Source organism: Sprattus sprattus (assembly GCF_963457725.1).
Source record: "Sprattus sprattus genome assembly, chromosome: 13".
NCBI lineage: Eukaryota > Metazoa > Chordata > Actinopteri > Clupeiformes > Clupeidae > Sprattus > Sprattus sprattus.
This window is the reverse complement of record NC_137911.1, coordinates 29,933,148-29,950,647: the sequence shown is the minus strand read 5'-3', so window position 1 is coordinate 29,950,647 and position 17,500 is coordinate 29,933,148. Positions and strand designations below refer to the sequence as shown.

Here is a 17,500-nt window from a genome sequence, read left to right as displayed (position 1 = left end):
TCGCAGCGTGTGTGGCAACACAACCCCGCACAAGAAAACAGGCCATTAAGAAACCATTTGACTTGGCGAGGCCATTTGGACCCCAGAAGAAGAAGAAAAAACACACACACACACACACACACACACACACACAAAAGAAAAGCGTGAGGCATTTGGCTGGCGAGAGAAGTTTAGCTTAGCTTTGATATATAAGTCATTTGTGTGCGATGAGTGTGTGTGTGTGGGTGTGTGTGTGCGAGAGAAGTTTAGCTTAGCTTTTGATATATAAGTCATTTGTGCGGAGCGGGGAGAGAGGGTGGTCCGATTACCTCAGCAATGGAGCATTAAGGCAGGAGCAGGGGGCCGCTAATGTAAGCCCAGTGACGGAGATGAAGAGACGCTGCTGTTCAGAGGTGCAGGTTAATGGTGGGAGGTGACGGAGGAAAATGTTGATTCTTGGGGCGGTACAGTGAGAGATGACACTTTGATTCTGTGCTGATGAACGAGCGGCGCGGCGCGCACGGCTCGTGTTTTTAGTGTGGTCTTTGCTCCGCCGTGCTCTGGTCGATCGCTGATCGCTTGTTGTTTTGCGGAGGTGCGAGAGACGGGTGATTTTCTTAATCACTGTCGTGGTTAGTGCATGATGTCATCGCTGCCGTCTCTCTCTCTTTTTCTCTCTCTCTCTCTATCTCTCTTCTCTCTCTCTCTATCTCTCTTCTCTCTCTCTCTCTCTCTCTCTCTCTCTCTCTCTCTCTCACTCTTTGTTTCTTGTTGCAGGTTCTGGCCGTTCGCGAGCGCCCATAAAAGCAGGAAGTACGAGCCCCTGATCCACACACGGAGCGCCTTCCAGACGCTGCCGTACGGGACCAAGCACTTCAGAGAGGACGCCAAGCACACGCTGCAGGACAAAGAGGTACAGGAGGAGCACACACACACACACACACACCAAGCACACGCTGCAGGACAAAGAGGTACAGGAGGAGCACACACACACACACACACGCGCGCACACACGCACACCAAGCACACCAAGCACACGCTGCAGGACAAAGAGGTACAGAAGGAGCACACACACACACACACACACACACACACACACTCCAATTTACTTACCAGTGTCCAATCTAGCATGCCAGCACGTGTTTCACACCAAATGGTTTGGAGGCATGGGAAGAGAGAAAAAAAAAAGAGACAAAAGACAGAGAAACGCTCTACAGTATTGCCCCCAATTTTAGCTGCACAAATTTGTCAGATGTGACAGCAATTTAATAAATACCCCACACACACACACGTAAATGAGAGGGGAGGCGTCCTCTTCTCAGGGCGCTAGGTAATTGACTGTGTCTTTCTCCTGGAGGCCTTTTCATGGATGAGGGTGCTTTATTAGGGCCCCGCCAGCAGCCACTGCCCTTTGCTTCCACTGCAATTGCCTGGAAATGCCTTGTGTGTGTGTGTGTGTGTGTGTGTTGCCTGTGTGTGTGTTGAGTTGATGAGTGTGTGTGTGTGTGTGTGTTGAGTTGATGAGTGTGTGTGTGTGTATGTTGAGTTGATGAGTGAGTGGGTGTGTGTAGGTGTGTGTGTGTGTGTGTGTGTGTGTTGCCTGTGTGTGTGTGTGTATGTTGAGTTGATGAGTGTGTGGGTGTGTATGTGTGTGTGTGTGTGTGTTGCCTGTGTGTGTTGAGTTGATGAGTGTGTGTGTGTGTGTGTGGGTGTGTGTGTGTGTTGCCTGTGTGTGTTGAGTTGATGAGTGTGTGTGTGTGTGTGTGTGTTGAGTTGAAGTGTGTGAGGGTGTGTGTGTTTGTGTGTGTGGGTGTGTGTGTGTGTGGGGGTGTGTCACATGTGTGTGTGTGTGTGAGTGTGTGGGTGTGTGTGTGTGTGTTTGGGTGTGTGTGTGTGTGTGTGTTACACTCCTCCCTTGCAAATTAAATAAATAAAGAAGCTCTGCGCTGCTCGACGGCGAGGAGAGTTGTTTTACCGTTCCACCTTGCGTTTGATCGTTAGTCGCTCCGCACCGAACCCCCTCCCCCCTCCCCCCCCTCGCCCCCGGTTTTCCCCACGGCCTCGTCATTTAGCGCAGGCGATTGCACACGGCGCCCTGCATAAAGGAAGTCTTTGTGAAACGGACGACGAGAACAAAGACCCCAAAGAGTTTAACGTCCCGGCACACTGTCTTTTTTTCCGAAGGCGGGCGGAACATTCCGGATGCCAGGTGCGGTTGGCGGTAGGTACCTGACGGTCCATTTCTGCTGGTTTGAAGCTTCTCGTCATCGTCCCACTGACAGTAATGAAAGCTCGGGGGCAGAGACCACCGCTACGATTAGCATAATTGATGCGCCCGAGCGTGACACGCTAAGGATTATCACTGATCCATACTTAGATTGGAGTCAACGTCTGAACTCTGGGGGTTAGCCCCCGCTCCCAACAGGGGGATGCTCCCCACTGCAGCTACCTACACCAAAACCTCGTGACATTGAATTAATTACAATGATTACACACACACACACACACACACACACACACACACACACACACACACACACCAAAACAAGAGCAGCTGCTAATTAAAGATGGCCTACCTGTTCGCCGCTCTTAATTAGGGGTGTGTGCGGTGGCTTTCGATGATACAGTAAACACTATTGGTTAACGACTGTAAAATGGTGTTGTACAATACAAATCGGATGTACGACATGGTATTCTTTTATTTGTTGGCCACTTTTGATGACATGAGTGGACTGGAAACAAGTATTTGTTCCTTTCGAAGAATCTGGCTGGACTAGAACTCCCAAATAATTATTGATTGATTATTATTGATTGATTATTAATGTCTCGCCCAGTGGAGAAGACATGTTCATCAGCGTTTGTAAACTCAATTCTCTGCTGTCAGTAATTTAACTGGAGCAGAGCCACGTCATTGACAGGCCTAGTGCATTTGGGTGTTTAACCGCTCTCGTCCGTCAGAAGCTCATCCACCGATGCTATGTCATACCCTAAGGCACCAGGCCTCGTGCTTTTGGGTGTCTAACCCCCTCTCCTCCTCCAGAAGCTCATCATCACTGATGCTTAGTTAGGCCCTAAAGCTCAAGTCTCCCAACACTCCGTTGCTATGGCGTCATGGTTTCAGGCCCTAGGAACGCTGGCATACACCTACACTGATCTCCAAAGTTGGGCTGGATTCAAGTCTCTCAAAGCGCCACTAGAAGATGAAAGATGTAAACACACTATTCCTCCTTTTTGAAAGTCTGCCTGCTGCAATATTTCATCTCCTCGGGGTCTGTGGCAGAAGGCCACACACACACACACACACACACACACACACACACACACACTCACACACGCACTTACTCATACTGGCCCGTGTGTTCAGTCCGGGGGAATGTAATGTACAGAGAGTTATTCAGCCCTTACTTAAATCAAACCAGGAGTACTTGGACAGCATTTAGAACTACTCGTGTGTCCTTCTCACATTAATCTTCTGCCAATCCCTAATTTATCTGACATCGACCATACCAATGCAGTTTAATATCCGACTTGTTTTCAGTGTTTAAGGTGCAGTCACGGATGTTCTGCCACCCTGATTGTTTGAAGAGAAAGCCTGATCTGGCATCACTAATTCCTATTTTAAGAATAAGATGTAAGAAGTGTCATTTTGCCCAAATATGTATGTATTTATTTATTTATTTAAATATTGGTTTAGTGAAGAAATTGTAATCACTCTTTCTTGAATGGATACTCCCAAATGTACTATCTAAGCACCCTGGTCAGAATCACGATGTTGCGTACTGCGTACTCTAAGACTGTGGGATAGTTATGAGTTTTTATAATCATCAGTTTGTCTTGTGTCCTCGAGTTATTATAATCATCAGTTTGTCTTGTGTCCTGAAGTTATTATAATTATCAGTTTGTCTTGTGTCCTGAAGTTATTATAATCATCAGTTTGTCTTGTGTCCTCAAGTTATTATAATCATCAGTTTGTCTTGTGTCCTCAAGTTATTATAATCATCAGTTTGTCTTGTGTCCTGAAGTTATTATAATCATCAGTTTGTCTTGTGTCCTGAAGTTATTATAATCATCAGTTTGTCTTGTGTCCTGAAGTTATTATAATCATCAGTTTGTCTTGTGTCCTGAAGTTATTTTAGCCATAAAAAAGGGTGGGCCCAAAGGTGGGCCTTATGTCCGGTGTAGGCCAGCGTTCTACCCAGTGTGTCTAGTGGCCGACTCTACCCAGGGTGTCTAGTGGTTGGTTCTACGCGGTGTAGGCCGGTTCTACCCGGTGTGTCTTTTTGCCGGCTCTATCCAGTGTGTCTAGTGGTTGGTTCTACCCAGGATGTCCAGTGTAGGCCAGTTCTACCCGGTGTATCTAGTGGTTGGTTCTACCCAGGATGTCCAGCGTCGGCCAGTTCTAGCCAGTGTATCTAGTGGCCAGTTCTACCCAGTGTGTCTAGGTGGTGTTGAGTTTTATGGGAAAGTGATTTTTTTGACTATGCAATTTCTCATCGGGTGAGAGCCGTCCCCTGATGGTGATCCTATGCTCGGAAACATAAATTGATTCTAAAGAGGAAATTAGATGGTACTTATTACACTGTCTAACTAGTAATCCGCCGTCATTTGTCTGTCGCTTGATGAATGTCCTGCTTTTGCCTACCTTCCGTGCTTAACAATGAATAACACATCCCGAAGGCTCCCCGGCGCACGCAAAACCTGCTTCCTTAAATGAATTTCCACTCACCCCTCACACTTTCTGTTCCCCCATCGACTCACAAGAAGATAATGATGGATATGGTGATTTTCAAGTGCATTTCTGATTAAATTATACCCATTCTCTTTTCTTTCTGCTAGGATTCTCTCTCTCTTTTTTCCCCTCTCTCTCTCTCTCTCTCTCTCTCATCCTATTTTTTCATCTGCACCTAGAGATCTGTTATTTCCACAGATTAACATGTCCAAACCTGGGAGACGAGGTGCTGGGTGATTCGTCTCAATTGGAAAGGCAAAAAGAGAAGGGGTGCACTAGGCAATACACGGCCGGTGCAGATTCCTCGCTAATGAAGTTTTGCCATGGCTGAGACGATTCGTCGGGTCCTCCGACAACTTCATGTATTTATGGCCTGTGGGGGGACAAGAACAGGAGACCTTCACTGGTGTATTCAGCTGCGGTATGGTCAGCTGCATGTATGAAAAGTGAGTTTAGATTAAGGTTTTGAGCTTGGGTGAAGGTAGGAATGGCTTCCCTGCTATTTCAGTGCTTTGTTGTGATATCTTCATGTCAGCTTCATGTATTTATGGCCTGTGGGTGAAAAAGAACAGGAGACCTTCACTGGTGTATTCAGCTGCGGTATGGTCAGGTGCATGTATGACTAGTGAGCTGAGATGAAGGTTTTGAGCTTGGGTGAGGGTCAGTGGTGTAGTCCAGGGTATACGCAGGTGTGTGTGTGTGTGTGTGTGTGTGTGTGTGTGTGTGCAGTGGTGTAGTCCAGGGTATACGCAAGTATACGGAGTATACCCACTTTTTTTTAAGTCAGCATTGCGTATACCCACTTCTCAAAACAGGGCCGTTTATCCTGTGCTGTATGGGCTGCTTAAAAGAAATAAAGAGTATACCCACTTCTCCAGGGACCACTACAACACTGGTCAGCTGCATGTATGTAAAGTGAGCTGAGATGATGCTTTTGAGCTTGGGCGAGGGGGTAGGATTGCTTCCCTGCTATTTCAGTGCTTTGTTGTGATATCTTCATGTCAGCTAAAATCATGATTAGCCGTTAGGCCTGCGTTCAACGTACGCTGACACGGGGTCTGACACAGGGTCTCTGACACGTCTCCACCCTCCTCTGCCTCTTATTGTAGTTCATGCGTAGTGAAGGTCCCCAGCTATGGCGTGTCAGGACGTGGCTGCATACGGCGTGCCCGTAATGCGCTCGGACAGAGTGACAATCAGGCCACGCTGTCCACCCCCCCCCCCCCCCCCCCGCCTGTCTTGCGTAATTAGTGCATTAGTTAATGCCCGTCTGACGACGACGAGGGCCCTTCATCAGGCGGGCACCAACGCCAAACGCGGGCGTGGGGTGGGGTGTGGCGTTGGGTTGGATGGGGGCTGCGTGTTGTGATGTTTGCATTATCACCACCAGTGCTAACAAATTGAAGCACCAGGCTAATTACGCGGGCTAATGAAGTGCGTGCAGTGGCCGTGTCTCGCCGCAAAGCCTCTCCTTCAGCTCGCGTTAGGCTTTCATCAATCAGCCTTTTAAACTGATATATCTCAGCGGCTGAAGCCAGCCACTGCCTCCCTTTCTTTTTTTAATGTTGCTTCAGTAATTGCTTTTTCTGCTGCCTACCCCCCCCACACACATACACGCACACACACACACACACACACACACACACACACATGCTCCATTCCACTCCTGCCTCCCCCACCACCCTGCGGCACGCATCTTCCTCCCCCCCAGCACCACTCTTCCTCTCTGCCCTGTTTTTAATTATTGTGGCGCATGGCTTATAGCAACTTCAGGAGAGAGAGAGAGAGAGAGAGAAAGAAGGAGAGAGAGAGAAAGAGAGAGAGAGAGAAGGAGAGAGAGAAAGAGAGAGAGAGAGAAAGAGAGAGAGAGAGAAAAAAATTGTGCTTAAAAATGATGCTTTGTTTCTGCCGTGTCTTGTTAATCATCGTCCGGGATAATGCATCACCATGGTATGCAAGATATATGGGGTGTGTGTGTGTGTGTGTGTGTCTGGTGTGTGTGTGTGCGCGTGTGTGTGTGTGTGTGTATGATGTATGGGGTGTGTTTACGTGCGCATGATATTCATTATGAGCGATAAATAAGAGGTCTAAAGTAGGCCAGTGGTAAAGTAGTGTCTTCGGGACATGTGGCGACGCCAGAGTAAAGTTTCTCCAACCCTCCTAAGCCCTCCAGACGCCTCCACACACACAACACACACACACACACACACACACACACACACACACACACACACACACACACACACACACAGCCTCCGCATTAGTGACCAGCAGTCGGGCAGATTCCACCATTACCGCTTTACAAGGGAAATAAAAGCCCATTTGGTGCGGTGTAAACAATCCTCCTGACGCGCTGCGTACTGTTTTATGTTATATATGTATCAATTAACTCCGCACTTTCCTCCATCATGTCAGCGATTCTTCCTCTTTTATCAGTCGGTACAAACACAGCGTTGAATAAATATGAGTGCAGAGACGCCTTTGTTTTAAAAGGGTCCCTCGTTTGACACGAGGTGGTGCTTTAAAAACACTGGGCCTGGCCATCATTAACGAATGAAGTGATAACAACGTTTCATTGGCTTATGGACGCTACGTACAAATGGTGCCCTGCACTGTGATTGAAAAAAGGCGCTCTCTTAGCTATCCTGATCGATTCTGGTGTACTGCGATGAAAAGTACGGTTAGATATGTGACCATATGAACACATTTAACCAGAAATGCCCAAAACAATCTTTACAGTGGCATATAATGCACCCACAGGAGCAGTTAGAACAATATGCCGCCTCCGTCTTGATGTGCTTCAGTGAACAAAGGTACACTTGGCTGTTTCCTAGAGCTTTTCAAACGTGGAAAAAAAACTGACTTGAAACAATATAACATGACAGCTTTCATATTTCCACTGTTTGGAGTAGAAGTCAGCATCGGAGGAAATGCAAATCAACTCCATTACAGCGTGAACAGCTTGCACACGATTTGGACAACATCTGAGAGGTCCATAACACTAGCAATAGGATTCCGGTTGTTTAATACATCTGAAAGGTCCACAGGAATAGAATAGCATAGCGATATGAAATTCGCTGTTTTAAAACAGCTGAGTAAAATAAATATGCTCTTTTTTAATTTTTTTATTTTATATGGAAAATACCAAGTCTTTCCTTGAATATGTATTTCAAAGATTTAAGTGAAACCATACCTACCCACCTTAAGAATTCCTACCCAGAGTAAACCCAGAGTGTTTTAAAATCTCCCGTATTCCTTCGTGTTGTGGATACGTGGAAGTGCTGCGTATGTTGACGTTAAAGCCGCTCTGTGTGTATCCTGATTGAAGTAATTAGAATAGCATCAGGTAGAATAACACACTGATTCCGAGGACAGGTATCCTAGGCGGAGGGCCAATTACCTCTCAGTGTCGTAGGTAGTGCTTTATTACAGCAACGCAGGCATCTCATTTGGCTATCATGAGACCCACCTCTTGAAGAATACTGGAAGGGATTACGGGCCAACACAACACGCTAGATGGTATATAATTAGGACTGCAGTGCATCGGTTTTCTCTGCTCCCAGTCAATCTCAGTGACATGATTGGTTTTGCCTCTCTGATTCATGCTGATTATGGACTAGATTGGGGTCCTGTTGCTCGGCGAGACCAGGCTAACCTCTGTTTTGGGGCTCTTTATCATGCAATGCAATGTTAAGGAATATAGATTCAATTTGGGGAGAGGGGGGGGTAAAATAATTTAAAATGCTTTCCTGAACAAATGTTGCTTGTCACATTTGTGTGTGCACAGTGTAATCTGAAATGGAAAAGTTCACAGCATTTTCAGTGTGTGTGCCATATTGATAATATTTTTTTTAAACCATAGCATGCCCCAAGAAAGAGAAAGCAACACAAATGTAAAACTCATACCACGGAGAGATTAGATTTTTGGTATTATCTGGAGGCCCCGCGTACCTTTCCCTGATTTGGAATCCGTATGGAATCATCTTGTGCGTCACACTGTGTTTGCCTTCAGCAGGTAGTGTTGCCCTAAGTCTCATCCTTCAGTGTCACAGGCGGACATTTTGTTCCTCCACCTAGACTCAAAGATACACATGGCACCTGAATCTGGGACCGACTCTGGCCCTCATCTGGTTAGAACGTATCATAACCACATCAGGGCCACATCAGGGCCACATCAGGGCCACATGAGCTCCATATCAGGGGCACATCAGGGCCACATCAGGGCCACATAAGGGGCACATCAGGGCCACATCAGGGCCACATCAGGGCCACGTAAGGGGCACATCAGGGGCACATCAGGGCCACATAAGGGCCACATCAGGTCTATATCAGGGCCACATCAGGGCCACATCAGGGGCACGTCAGGGCCACATGAGCTCCATATCAGGGCCACATCATGGCCACATAAGGGCCATATCAGGGCCACATCAGGGCAGCTATAGACACGGTGCATGTCACGATCCACAACACTGGAGAATCACATCTCAATGTATTTATACAACGTGTCGTGTACAATAAAATGTATACAATACAAAACTCCACTGGCTCAAACACAGTATGTAGGCTATGATTGGTTAATTACCAAACACTCATTTATTGCAACGTTTTCTATTTCTATTTCCTCTTGATCAATGAATTAGTAATGACGTCGAACATACAGTTGAATAAAATCAGAGAAATTCTCGGTTTGCGCAACTATGACCAGTTACAACTCAAGTAATGGTGTGATTATAACAGTGTGTGTGTGTGTGTGTGTGTGTGTGTGTGTGTGTGTGTGTGTGTGTTTGTGTGTGTGGGTGTGGGTGTGTGTGTGTATGGTGTGATTATAACAGTGTGTAAATGATTTGTGGATCTAATTTCAACATATTTCAGTACAAAACTAAGCTGGCTTAAATGAACAAATCGCAAATGACAATATGTATGGATGTTTAATTAACTTCAAATTACTCCATGATTGTTGAAGCTAATGTATTGCAATGAACAATTTTTATACCATTCGAGCCATGGCGTGCTTTAAACACAGGTTAAAGTTAACTTGACTTTTATAAACAAATGAGACTAGCTTGCTATCTAACGTGAACTATGCCTATACTGTCAGCACTGGCCCCTACACACACACACACACACACGCACGCACATACACACCCACACACACACACACACTTCTGTCAGCACTGGCCCCTACAGACACACACCACACACAGCACACACACACACACACACTACTGTCAGCACTGGCCCCTACACACACACACACACACACACACATTCACTAGAAATGAGACACCTGAAATCATCAATTCTTTATTTGAAGCCTCAGGAAACACAAAATCACGTTTGTGTACCAGTCAGGGCAAGTTTATTTGTCATAGGGGGCATTTTTGATGGGATATTTGTTTGCAGTTTGTTGTTTGATTAGAATGTCTCTTATGGCTCAGTAGTGTATTAGTGTATGTCAGTGTTATCTAGCGGTGTATGTAGTGTTTGCAAGGCGTATATATTTTCTCTGTTTTTAAGTTAGTTCTGAAATGTTAATCATTGTTATGATCCATATATTTGAAATATACCTCCCATGGAGTCATTCTCTGTTTACTTTTATTTGACTTCAATGTTGTTTTCATTCAGTGTTTTATCAATGAGAAAATATAAGCTTTGAAGCCTATGAGACATGGCCTCTTTAAAGACACCTAGCTGTGCTACACAGAGGAAACTGCTATTAATGTTAGCTACCTTTCTTTGCTTTTTCTTTTCTTTGTAAACTGGAAGATTTTGTTTCCCAGGTCACACAAAGTAAAAGAATCCATGTTTGTGTGTGTGTATTTGTGTTCTTGTGTTGTGTGTGTGTGTGTGTGTGTTGTGTGTGTGTGTGTTTGTTTTCGGTCTCTGTGGACCCCTTGCTGTGAGTGTAATATCATGTTTGTTTTGCACTCTGTCTCGTGCTTGTCTCTCGCTTCAGAGTGACGGCACTTCCTTGTACGTTAAAAAAGAGAAGAAAAAAAAAGATGATAAAAAAAAGGGCTCCGATTTCAGAAATGCATATTTCATCAAACATCTGAATAACACCAAGTCATTATGTGCCGGCAGCCGGGGAAGAGGCTGATTACCATATACCATAAAGCATAAAGCCCACTTTCTTATCTGGCAAACCATGATTAGTTTCCAGCCCCCGATAGCCTTTACATGTAACGTCATCCCCCTCAGTCTTCAGGAAGGGGGATCGCTTTCAACACCCTTTTCCACTTTTCCCACTCGTACAATACAAGTCCATTTATTGCATGTGTTTTTCATTTGTCGCAGAAGGTTTTCTTTTTAGGCGGCGTGACCATTTTCCATATTCCTCAGCTGTTCAGATTAAACCCTACACTTGTCTCTACTGGTTTGTTTTTGCAACGGCTACTGGCTAAAAAAAGAAACGCCTGATGTTCGTGGACTTCAGATTCCCATGTCTGTGAATACGATGAAACAGTGAAAGAGTTTTATTCTTAATTTATGCCCCATACGGCCCTTTTATAAAACAATATGCTGCTATAAAATGGGTTACCTATCGATCCCCTACACATTTCTACTATGCCAGGATCTGTTTGAAATCTAGTCACTGAATGAAAAGGTCTAGACAGACGCAGACCTGTAATTGAAGAAAATATAGGTCACTTTGTGACTGTCTCACTTGTACTCTCAACCAATCAAAATACTAAGATCATCACTGCATTGCCATTTTGCTTTTGTAATGTGCGCCACCATGTGATTTGGTTTTGGCTTGGTTTGGTCTGGTTTTTGGCTTGGTTTGGTCTGGTTTGGTCTGGTTTAGTCTGGTTTGGTCTGGTTTGGTCTGGTTTAGTCTGGTTTGGTCTGGTTTGGCTCGGTTTGGTCTGGTTTGGCTTGCTTTGGCTTGGTTTCGGTAACATTTCTGGTCACAGCATTCGGCATTGGGTGTCTGATCCCTGATCAGCCAGCGGTGTGGATCCCCGATCCCAGATCCACACGAATAATTCCCTCTTTTTTTGGGGGAAAAGTTTCACGTGGAACAGGTATTTGAAACGACCCTGGCATCACACGGGCACTGTTGGTGGTGGCATTGCCCAGCTCAGGCGTGCTTCACCTCACGTGACCCGTCCAGCCGACGGACACACACTCACTCAGCAACCAGGGTTCTGATGTGGAAACACCTAAAGCGTGTAACACGGGCGTGTCTTTAAGCAGGACGAACCTCAGTAGAAACCCTGGGTGCATGGCTGCTTTAAGCAGTAGCTTTAAGCAGGACGAACCTCAGTAGAAACCTCACGTACCTCAGTAGACGAACCTCAGTAGAAACCCTGGGTGCAGGGCTGCTTTAAGCAGTAGCTTTAAGCAGGACGAACCTCAGTAGAAACCCTGGGTGCATGGCTGCTTTAAGCAGTAGCTTTAAGCAGGACGAACCTCAGTAGAAACCTCACGTACCTCAGTAGACGAACCTCAGTAGAAACCCTGGGTGCAGGGCTGCTTTAAGCAGGACGAACCTCAGTAGAAACCCTGGGTGCAGGGCTGCTTTAAGCAGGACGAACCTCAGTAGAAACCTCACGTACCTCAGTAGACGAACCTCAGTAGAAACCCTGGGTGCAGGGCTGCTTAAAGCAGGACGAACCTCAGTAGAAACCCTGGGTGCAGGGCTGCTTTAAGCAGGACGAACCTCAGTAGAAACCCTGGGTGCATGGCTGCTTTAAGCAGTAGCTTTAAGCAGGACGAACCTCAGTAGAAACCTCACGTACCTCAGTAGACGAACCTCAGTAGAAACCCTGGGTGCATGGCTGCTTTAAGCAGTAGCTTTAAGCAGGACGAACCTCAGTAGAAACCCTGGGTGCAGGGCTGCTTTAAGCAGGACGAACCTCAGTAGAAACCCTGGGTGCAGGGCTGCTTTAAGCAGGACGAACCTCAGTAGAAACCCTGGGTGCAGGGCTGCTTTAAGCAGGACGAACCTCAGTAGAAACCCTGGGTGCAGGGCTGCTTAAAGCAGGACGAACCTCAGTAGAAACCTCACGTACCTCAGTAGACGAACCTCAGTAGAAACCCTGGGTGCAGGGCTGCTTTAAGCAGTAGCTTTAAGCAGGACGAACCTCAGTAGAAACCCTGGGTGCATGGCTGCTTTAAGCAGTAGCTTTAAGCAGGACGAACCTCAGTAGAAACCTCACGTACCTCAGTAGACGAACCTCAGTAGAAACCCTGGGTGCAGGGCTGCTTTAAGCAGTAGCTTTAAGCAGGACGAACCTCAGTAGAAACCCTGGGTGCAGGGCTGCTTTAAGCAGGACGAACCTCAGTAGAAACCCTGGGTGCAGGGCTGCTTTAAGCAGGACGAACCTCAGTAGAAACCCTGGGTGCAGGGCTGCTTTAAGCAGGACGAACCTCAGTAGAAACCCTGGGTGCAGGGCTGCTTTAAGCAGGACGAACCTCAGTAGAAACCCTGGGTGCAGGGCTGCTTTAAGCAGGACGAACCTCAGTAGAAACCCTGGGTGCAGGGCTGCTTAAAGCAGGACGAACCTCAGTAGAAACCCTGGGTGCAGGGCTGCTTTAAGCAGCACTTATTCCTTTTCTTTTCCTTTGTCAGGGATATAAGGGAGGGGTAAGGCGGCGGCGGTGGCGGTGGCGGTAGAGGCTCGGTGAGTGGCCCTAACCAGGGCCCAGCCATGGATGAAAGGCCCCTCTGCCGCCGTACCCCTGGGCTGCCTGCCTGGCGGCCTCGCCGGAGTCCCTCGCCGGGGGGAATTAGACGTCAGGTTCCTCAGCAGCTGAAATAATGTAAACTCATTTCGGCTTGGGCCGTGGGGCTGATGTCACGACGGGTTGTCCGAACGCGGTGGCTGGCTGCGCTGGACGCATTAGGACTTGACAGGGCGCGTGTGTGTGTGTGTGTGTGTGTGTGTGTGTGTGTGTGTGTGTGTGTGTGTGTGTGTGACTTGACAGGGCCCTGCTTGAAATAAGTGAAATTAATGGAGCCCCTCCCATGTAGGACAAGGCCACAGCACCCCTTTCATGCCGCTTACAGTGAGAGAAAAGTCAATACTTTTTTATTACGCCACTCTGACCTACATTCCACACTACAAGTGCTAGCCCTGCTAATTGGTTTCAGTTGTGTGTAAAAAAAAAAAAAAACTCCTTCCATCCTAAAGAGAACATGGGAGAAAATAAATCAATCTCATATTTTTCCCTTGTCTGTTTTCATTGAGCAACATTGAAGACGGAGAGAGAGAGAGAGAGAGGGGGGAGAGGGAGGGGGGGGGCAACAAACACTGGGTTAAATTATGGGTCCCGAGGGCTCCGGAGTGTTTTGTTTAAGTGCTCGGGACGCTGATGGGTCTGAGCAGGGGTTCTGCTCCCTTGCGCTGGTTATATACGGGCCTCCTCATTCCCAGTAAGTGAAACGTCAGTCAGACTCATTCAGTTCAAACACACACCCCAGTCAGTCCCGGTGAGGAGTGTATGCCACAGACTCATTCAGCTCAAACACACACAGTCAATCCCGGTGAGGAGTGTATGCCACAGACTCGTCCAGCTTAAACACACACAGTCAATCCCGGTGAGGAGTGTATGCCACAGACTCGTCCAGCTTAAACACACACAGTCAATCCCGGTGAGGAGTGTATGCCACAAACAGAGTTTCTGAGGATTAGTCACGCACATTGTAAGGTATTCAATGCTGCTCTGCTAAGAAGTCCCGTGATATCATTGTCATTTGCCCGGGTGAATAAACTGGAGAACTTCACCCACGTCTCCTGGTTTCACTTCGTAAAACAACTACACAACGTAGACGAATTCGTAGGGGTTACATTCCAGTTTCAATGTTCATGGCATCTGGAAACCCGGCGCACACCAGACTAGATTCACGAGGTTTGATGGTGAATAACATTATCAAATTATCAAAAAATATTACACAGACACTCATGTGTTTAGATTATTCTCACACACGCCTCACAAGTCCCCCATACACGTCTCTGTGTCTGCTGTTTGATCCAGTTAAATCCTGCGGCCTAATCAGGATGTTCCTGTATAATACACTCCATCCCAGACTGGAGAGAGGGTGAGGTGAGGGTGGGGTAAGGGTGGGGTTGGGGGGGGGGGGGGGGGTGGTTAGGGGTGGGTTGGGTTGGGGGTGTGGTTGGGTGGAGTTAGGGATGGTGGGGTGGGGAGAGGTTGGGTTGGGTAAGGGTGGGTTGGGTTGGGTCAGTGGGGTTGGGTTGGGTAAGGGTGGGGGGGGGGGGTGGGGAGAGGGTGGGGTGGGCTTAGAGGTGGGGGGGGTAGGGTGGGGTTGGGGGTGCTATGTGGGGCAGTGTGCCGGGCCAGGTGCTTGGGGTCGTGTCTGAGAGTGGGGCTGCCCTCGGGGTGCGTTTGAACCCAGCAGGCTTTACGCTAATGCAGGAGAGACCCCCAGCGGGGTGTGTGTGTGTTTGTGTGAGTGTGTGTGTAGTAGGCTGTGTGTGTGTGAGTGTTTGTGTAGTAGGCTGTGCCAGACCCTGCCAGCAGAGTGGTGTGTGTGTTGTGACCTACGCCAGGCTTGTCTTCTCTGTGTGGTGTGTGTGTTGCTCTCTGAAGTTGGCTTCTCTGACACAGTGTGTGTGTTGTGACCTACGCCAGGCTTCTCTGACAGGGTGTGTGTGTGTGTGTGTGTGTGTGTGTGTATGTGTGTGTGTGTGTGTATGTGTGTTGTGACCATCGCCAAGCTTCTATGACACAGTGCATGTGTTGTGACCTACGCCAAGCTTCTCTTCTCTGTGTGGTGTGTGTGTTGCTCTCTGAAGTTGGCTTTACCAGGCCTCCTCTGCAGATGACAGTCTGTGTGTGACAGTCACACATACTTTATGTGTCTCACCCAATGCCTTTCCCATCCTTTCTGCCTCTCTAACCTCACTTGTCTGTTTCCTCTGTAGTCTTTAGGTATTTACCTCTGTAGTGTTTGTGTCTGTTTCCCTCTGTAGTCTTTATGTCTGTTTCCCTCTGTAGTCTTACTGTCTGTTTCCCTCGGTAGTCTTACTGTCTGTTTCCCTCGGTAGTCTTACTGTCTGTTTCCCTCGGTAGTCTTTATGTCTTTACCTCTGTAGTCTTTATGTCTTTACCTCTGTAGTCTTTATGTGTTTCCCTCTGTAGTCTTTCCCTCTGTTGTCTTTATGTCTGTTTCCCTCTGTTGTCTTTGTGTCTTTACCTCTGTAGTGTTTGTGTCTGTTTCCTGTAGTCTTTATGTCTGTTTCCCTCTGTAGTCTTTGTGTCTGTTTCCTTCTGTAGTCTTTATGTCTGTTTCCCTCTGTTGTCTTTGTGTCTTTACCTCTGTAGTGTTTGTGTCTGTTTCCCTCTGTTGTCTTTATGTCTGTTTCCCTCTGTTGTCTTTGTGTCTTTACCTCTGTAGTGTTTGTGTCTGTTTCCCTCTGTTGTCTTTATGTCTGTTTCCCTCTGTAGTCTTTATGTCTGTTTCCCTCTGTAGTCTTACTGTCTGTTTCCCTCTGTAGTCTTTATGTCTGTTTCCCTCTGTAGTCTTTATGTCTTTACCTCTGTATTCTTTGTGTCTGTTTCCCTCTGTAGTCTTTATGTCTTTCCCTCTGTAGTCTTTATGTCTGTTTCCTGTAGTCTTTATGCCTGTTTCCCTCTGTAGTCTTTATGTATTTCCCTCTGTAGTCTTTATGTCTGTTTCCCTTTGTAGTCTTTATGTCTTTCCCTCTGTAGTCTTTATGTGTTTACCTCTGCTGTCCCTGCCCCCCTGTCTATGGTCAACCCCCGTCGACATGGTAACGATGCTGTGTCATCACCCTCACCTTTAACCTCGCAAATTTGGAGATGCTAGGCTAGAGTCAGTAACCTCCGCTAATGACAGCGGGAAGCGTCACCTCGTACGCAGATAGCATGGCACCGGCCTGGCTGTCAGCCCGACTCAAATGAAGATGACACAGATGTCATCACCCCTCTCCCACCCCTCTTTTGTCTTTTCTTTTGTCTTTTCTTTTCCTGGCTCCTTCTCACGTTTGATTTGTGTGTGTGTGAAGAGCGTTTGTGTGTGTGTGCGTGTGTGAGGAGCGTCGGGGTGGCGCTGGCTTTGGTGTGGGGAGTGACGGGTGAGTCGGGGTCCCCAAGTGCAGAAGGAGCTGTCACACACATCTCGTCTCCCCGTCCACACCCCCTTCTCCCTCAGCCTGACAAGTCCAAAGGGCCCTGGGGCTGCTGTGCTAACCCCCCCTCTCACACACACACACACACACACACACACACACACACACACACACACACTCATCAGGAGCACGAGAGTGCCAACACTTTGGTCAGCTTCGCATATCCACTTCAGATTTAGCACTGTACATTTTAAAACACATGCACACACACACGCACACACACACACACACACACACACACACACACACACACACACACACACACACACACACACACAAGCCCCATCAGAGCAGAAGATTGGTTAAGAAGTGACACCATCATGGCTCTGTGCTTATTTCCGTCATGCAGCTTAAACGTTGCGTGCATACGTTTAAAACACCTGTCAAGTCGCACACGTGAGAAAATCAGAAAAAATCACGCGTTCATGCTTAGTTGGATTTAGAATCAATACTATTTTATCCAAAGCGTGAAATGAGCTTTATTTTTTGGGTGTGCTGTGTTCATTTACTTCCAGTGCGCTTGTGACAGTGTCCATTTGCGTTGCTCCACTGTTGTTAGTGTCAGTGCGGGGCGTGCTGTTTACAAGGACGGCTGAACTCTGTCCCCGGGCCGCGGCGCCCAGATGATTGTCACTACGCCGGACACTGACTGACAGGCCCCCGTCACAGG

At 47.3% G+C, this 17,500-nt stretch overlaps 1 protein-coding gene across 1 annotated transcript in view; it reads left to right on the top strand.

The window, feature by feature from the left end:
* spata17 (spermatogenesis associated 17) overlaps positions 1-17,500 on the top strand; it is a gene marked incomplete at both ends in the record, with an annotated part of 48,394 nt that overhangs the window by 28,478 nt on the left and 2,416 nt on the right. The window contains one exon of the mRNA XM_080850618.1: positions 757-892. Coding sequence (XP_080706744.1) covers positions 757-892 — 136 coding nt within the window. The remainder of the gene's footprint in view (positions 1-756; positions 893-17,500) is intronic.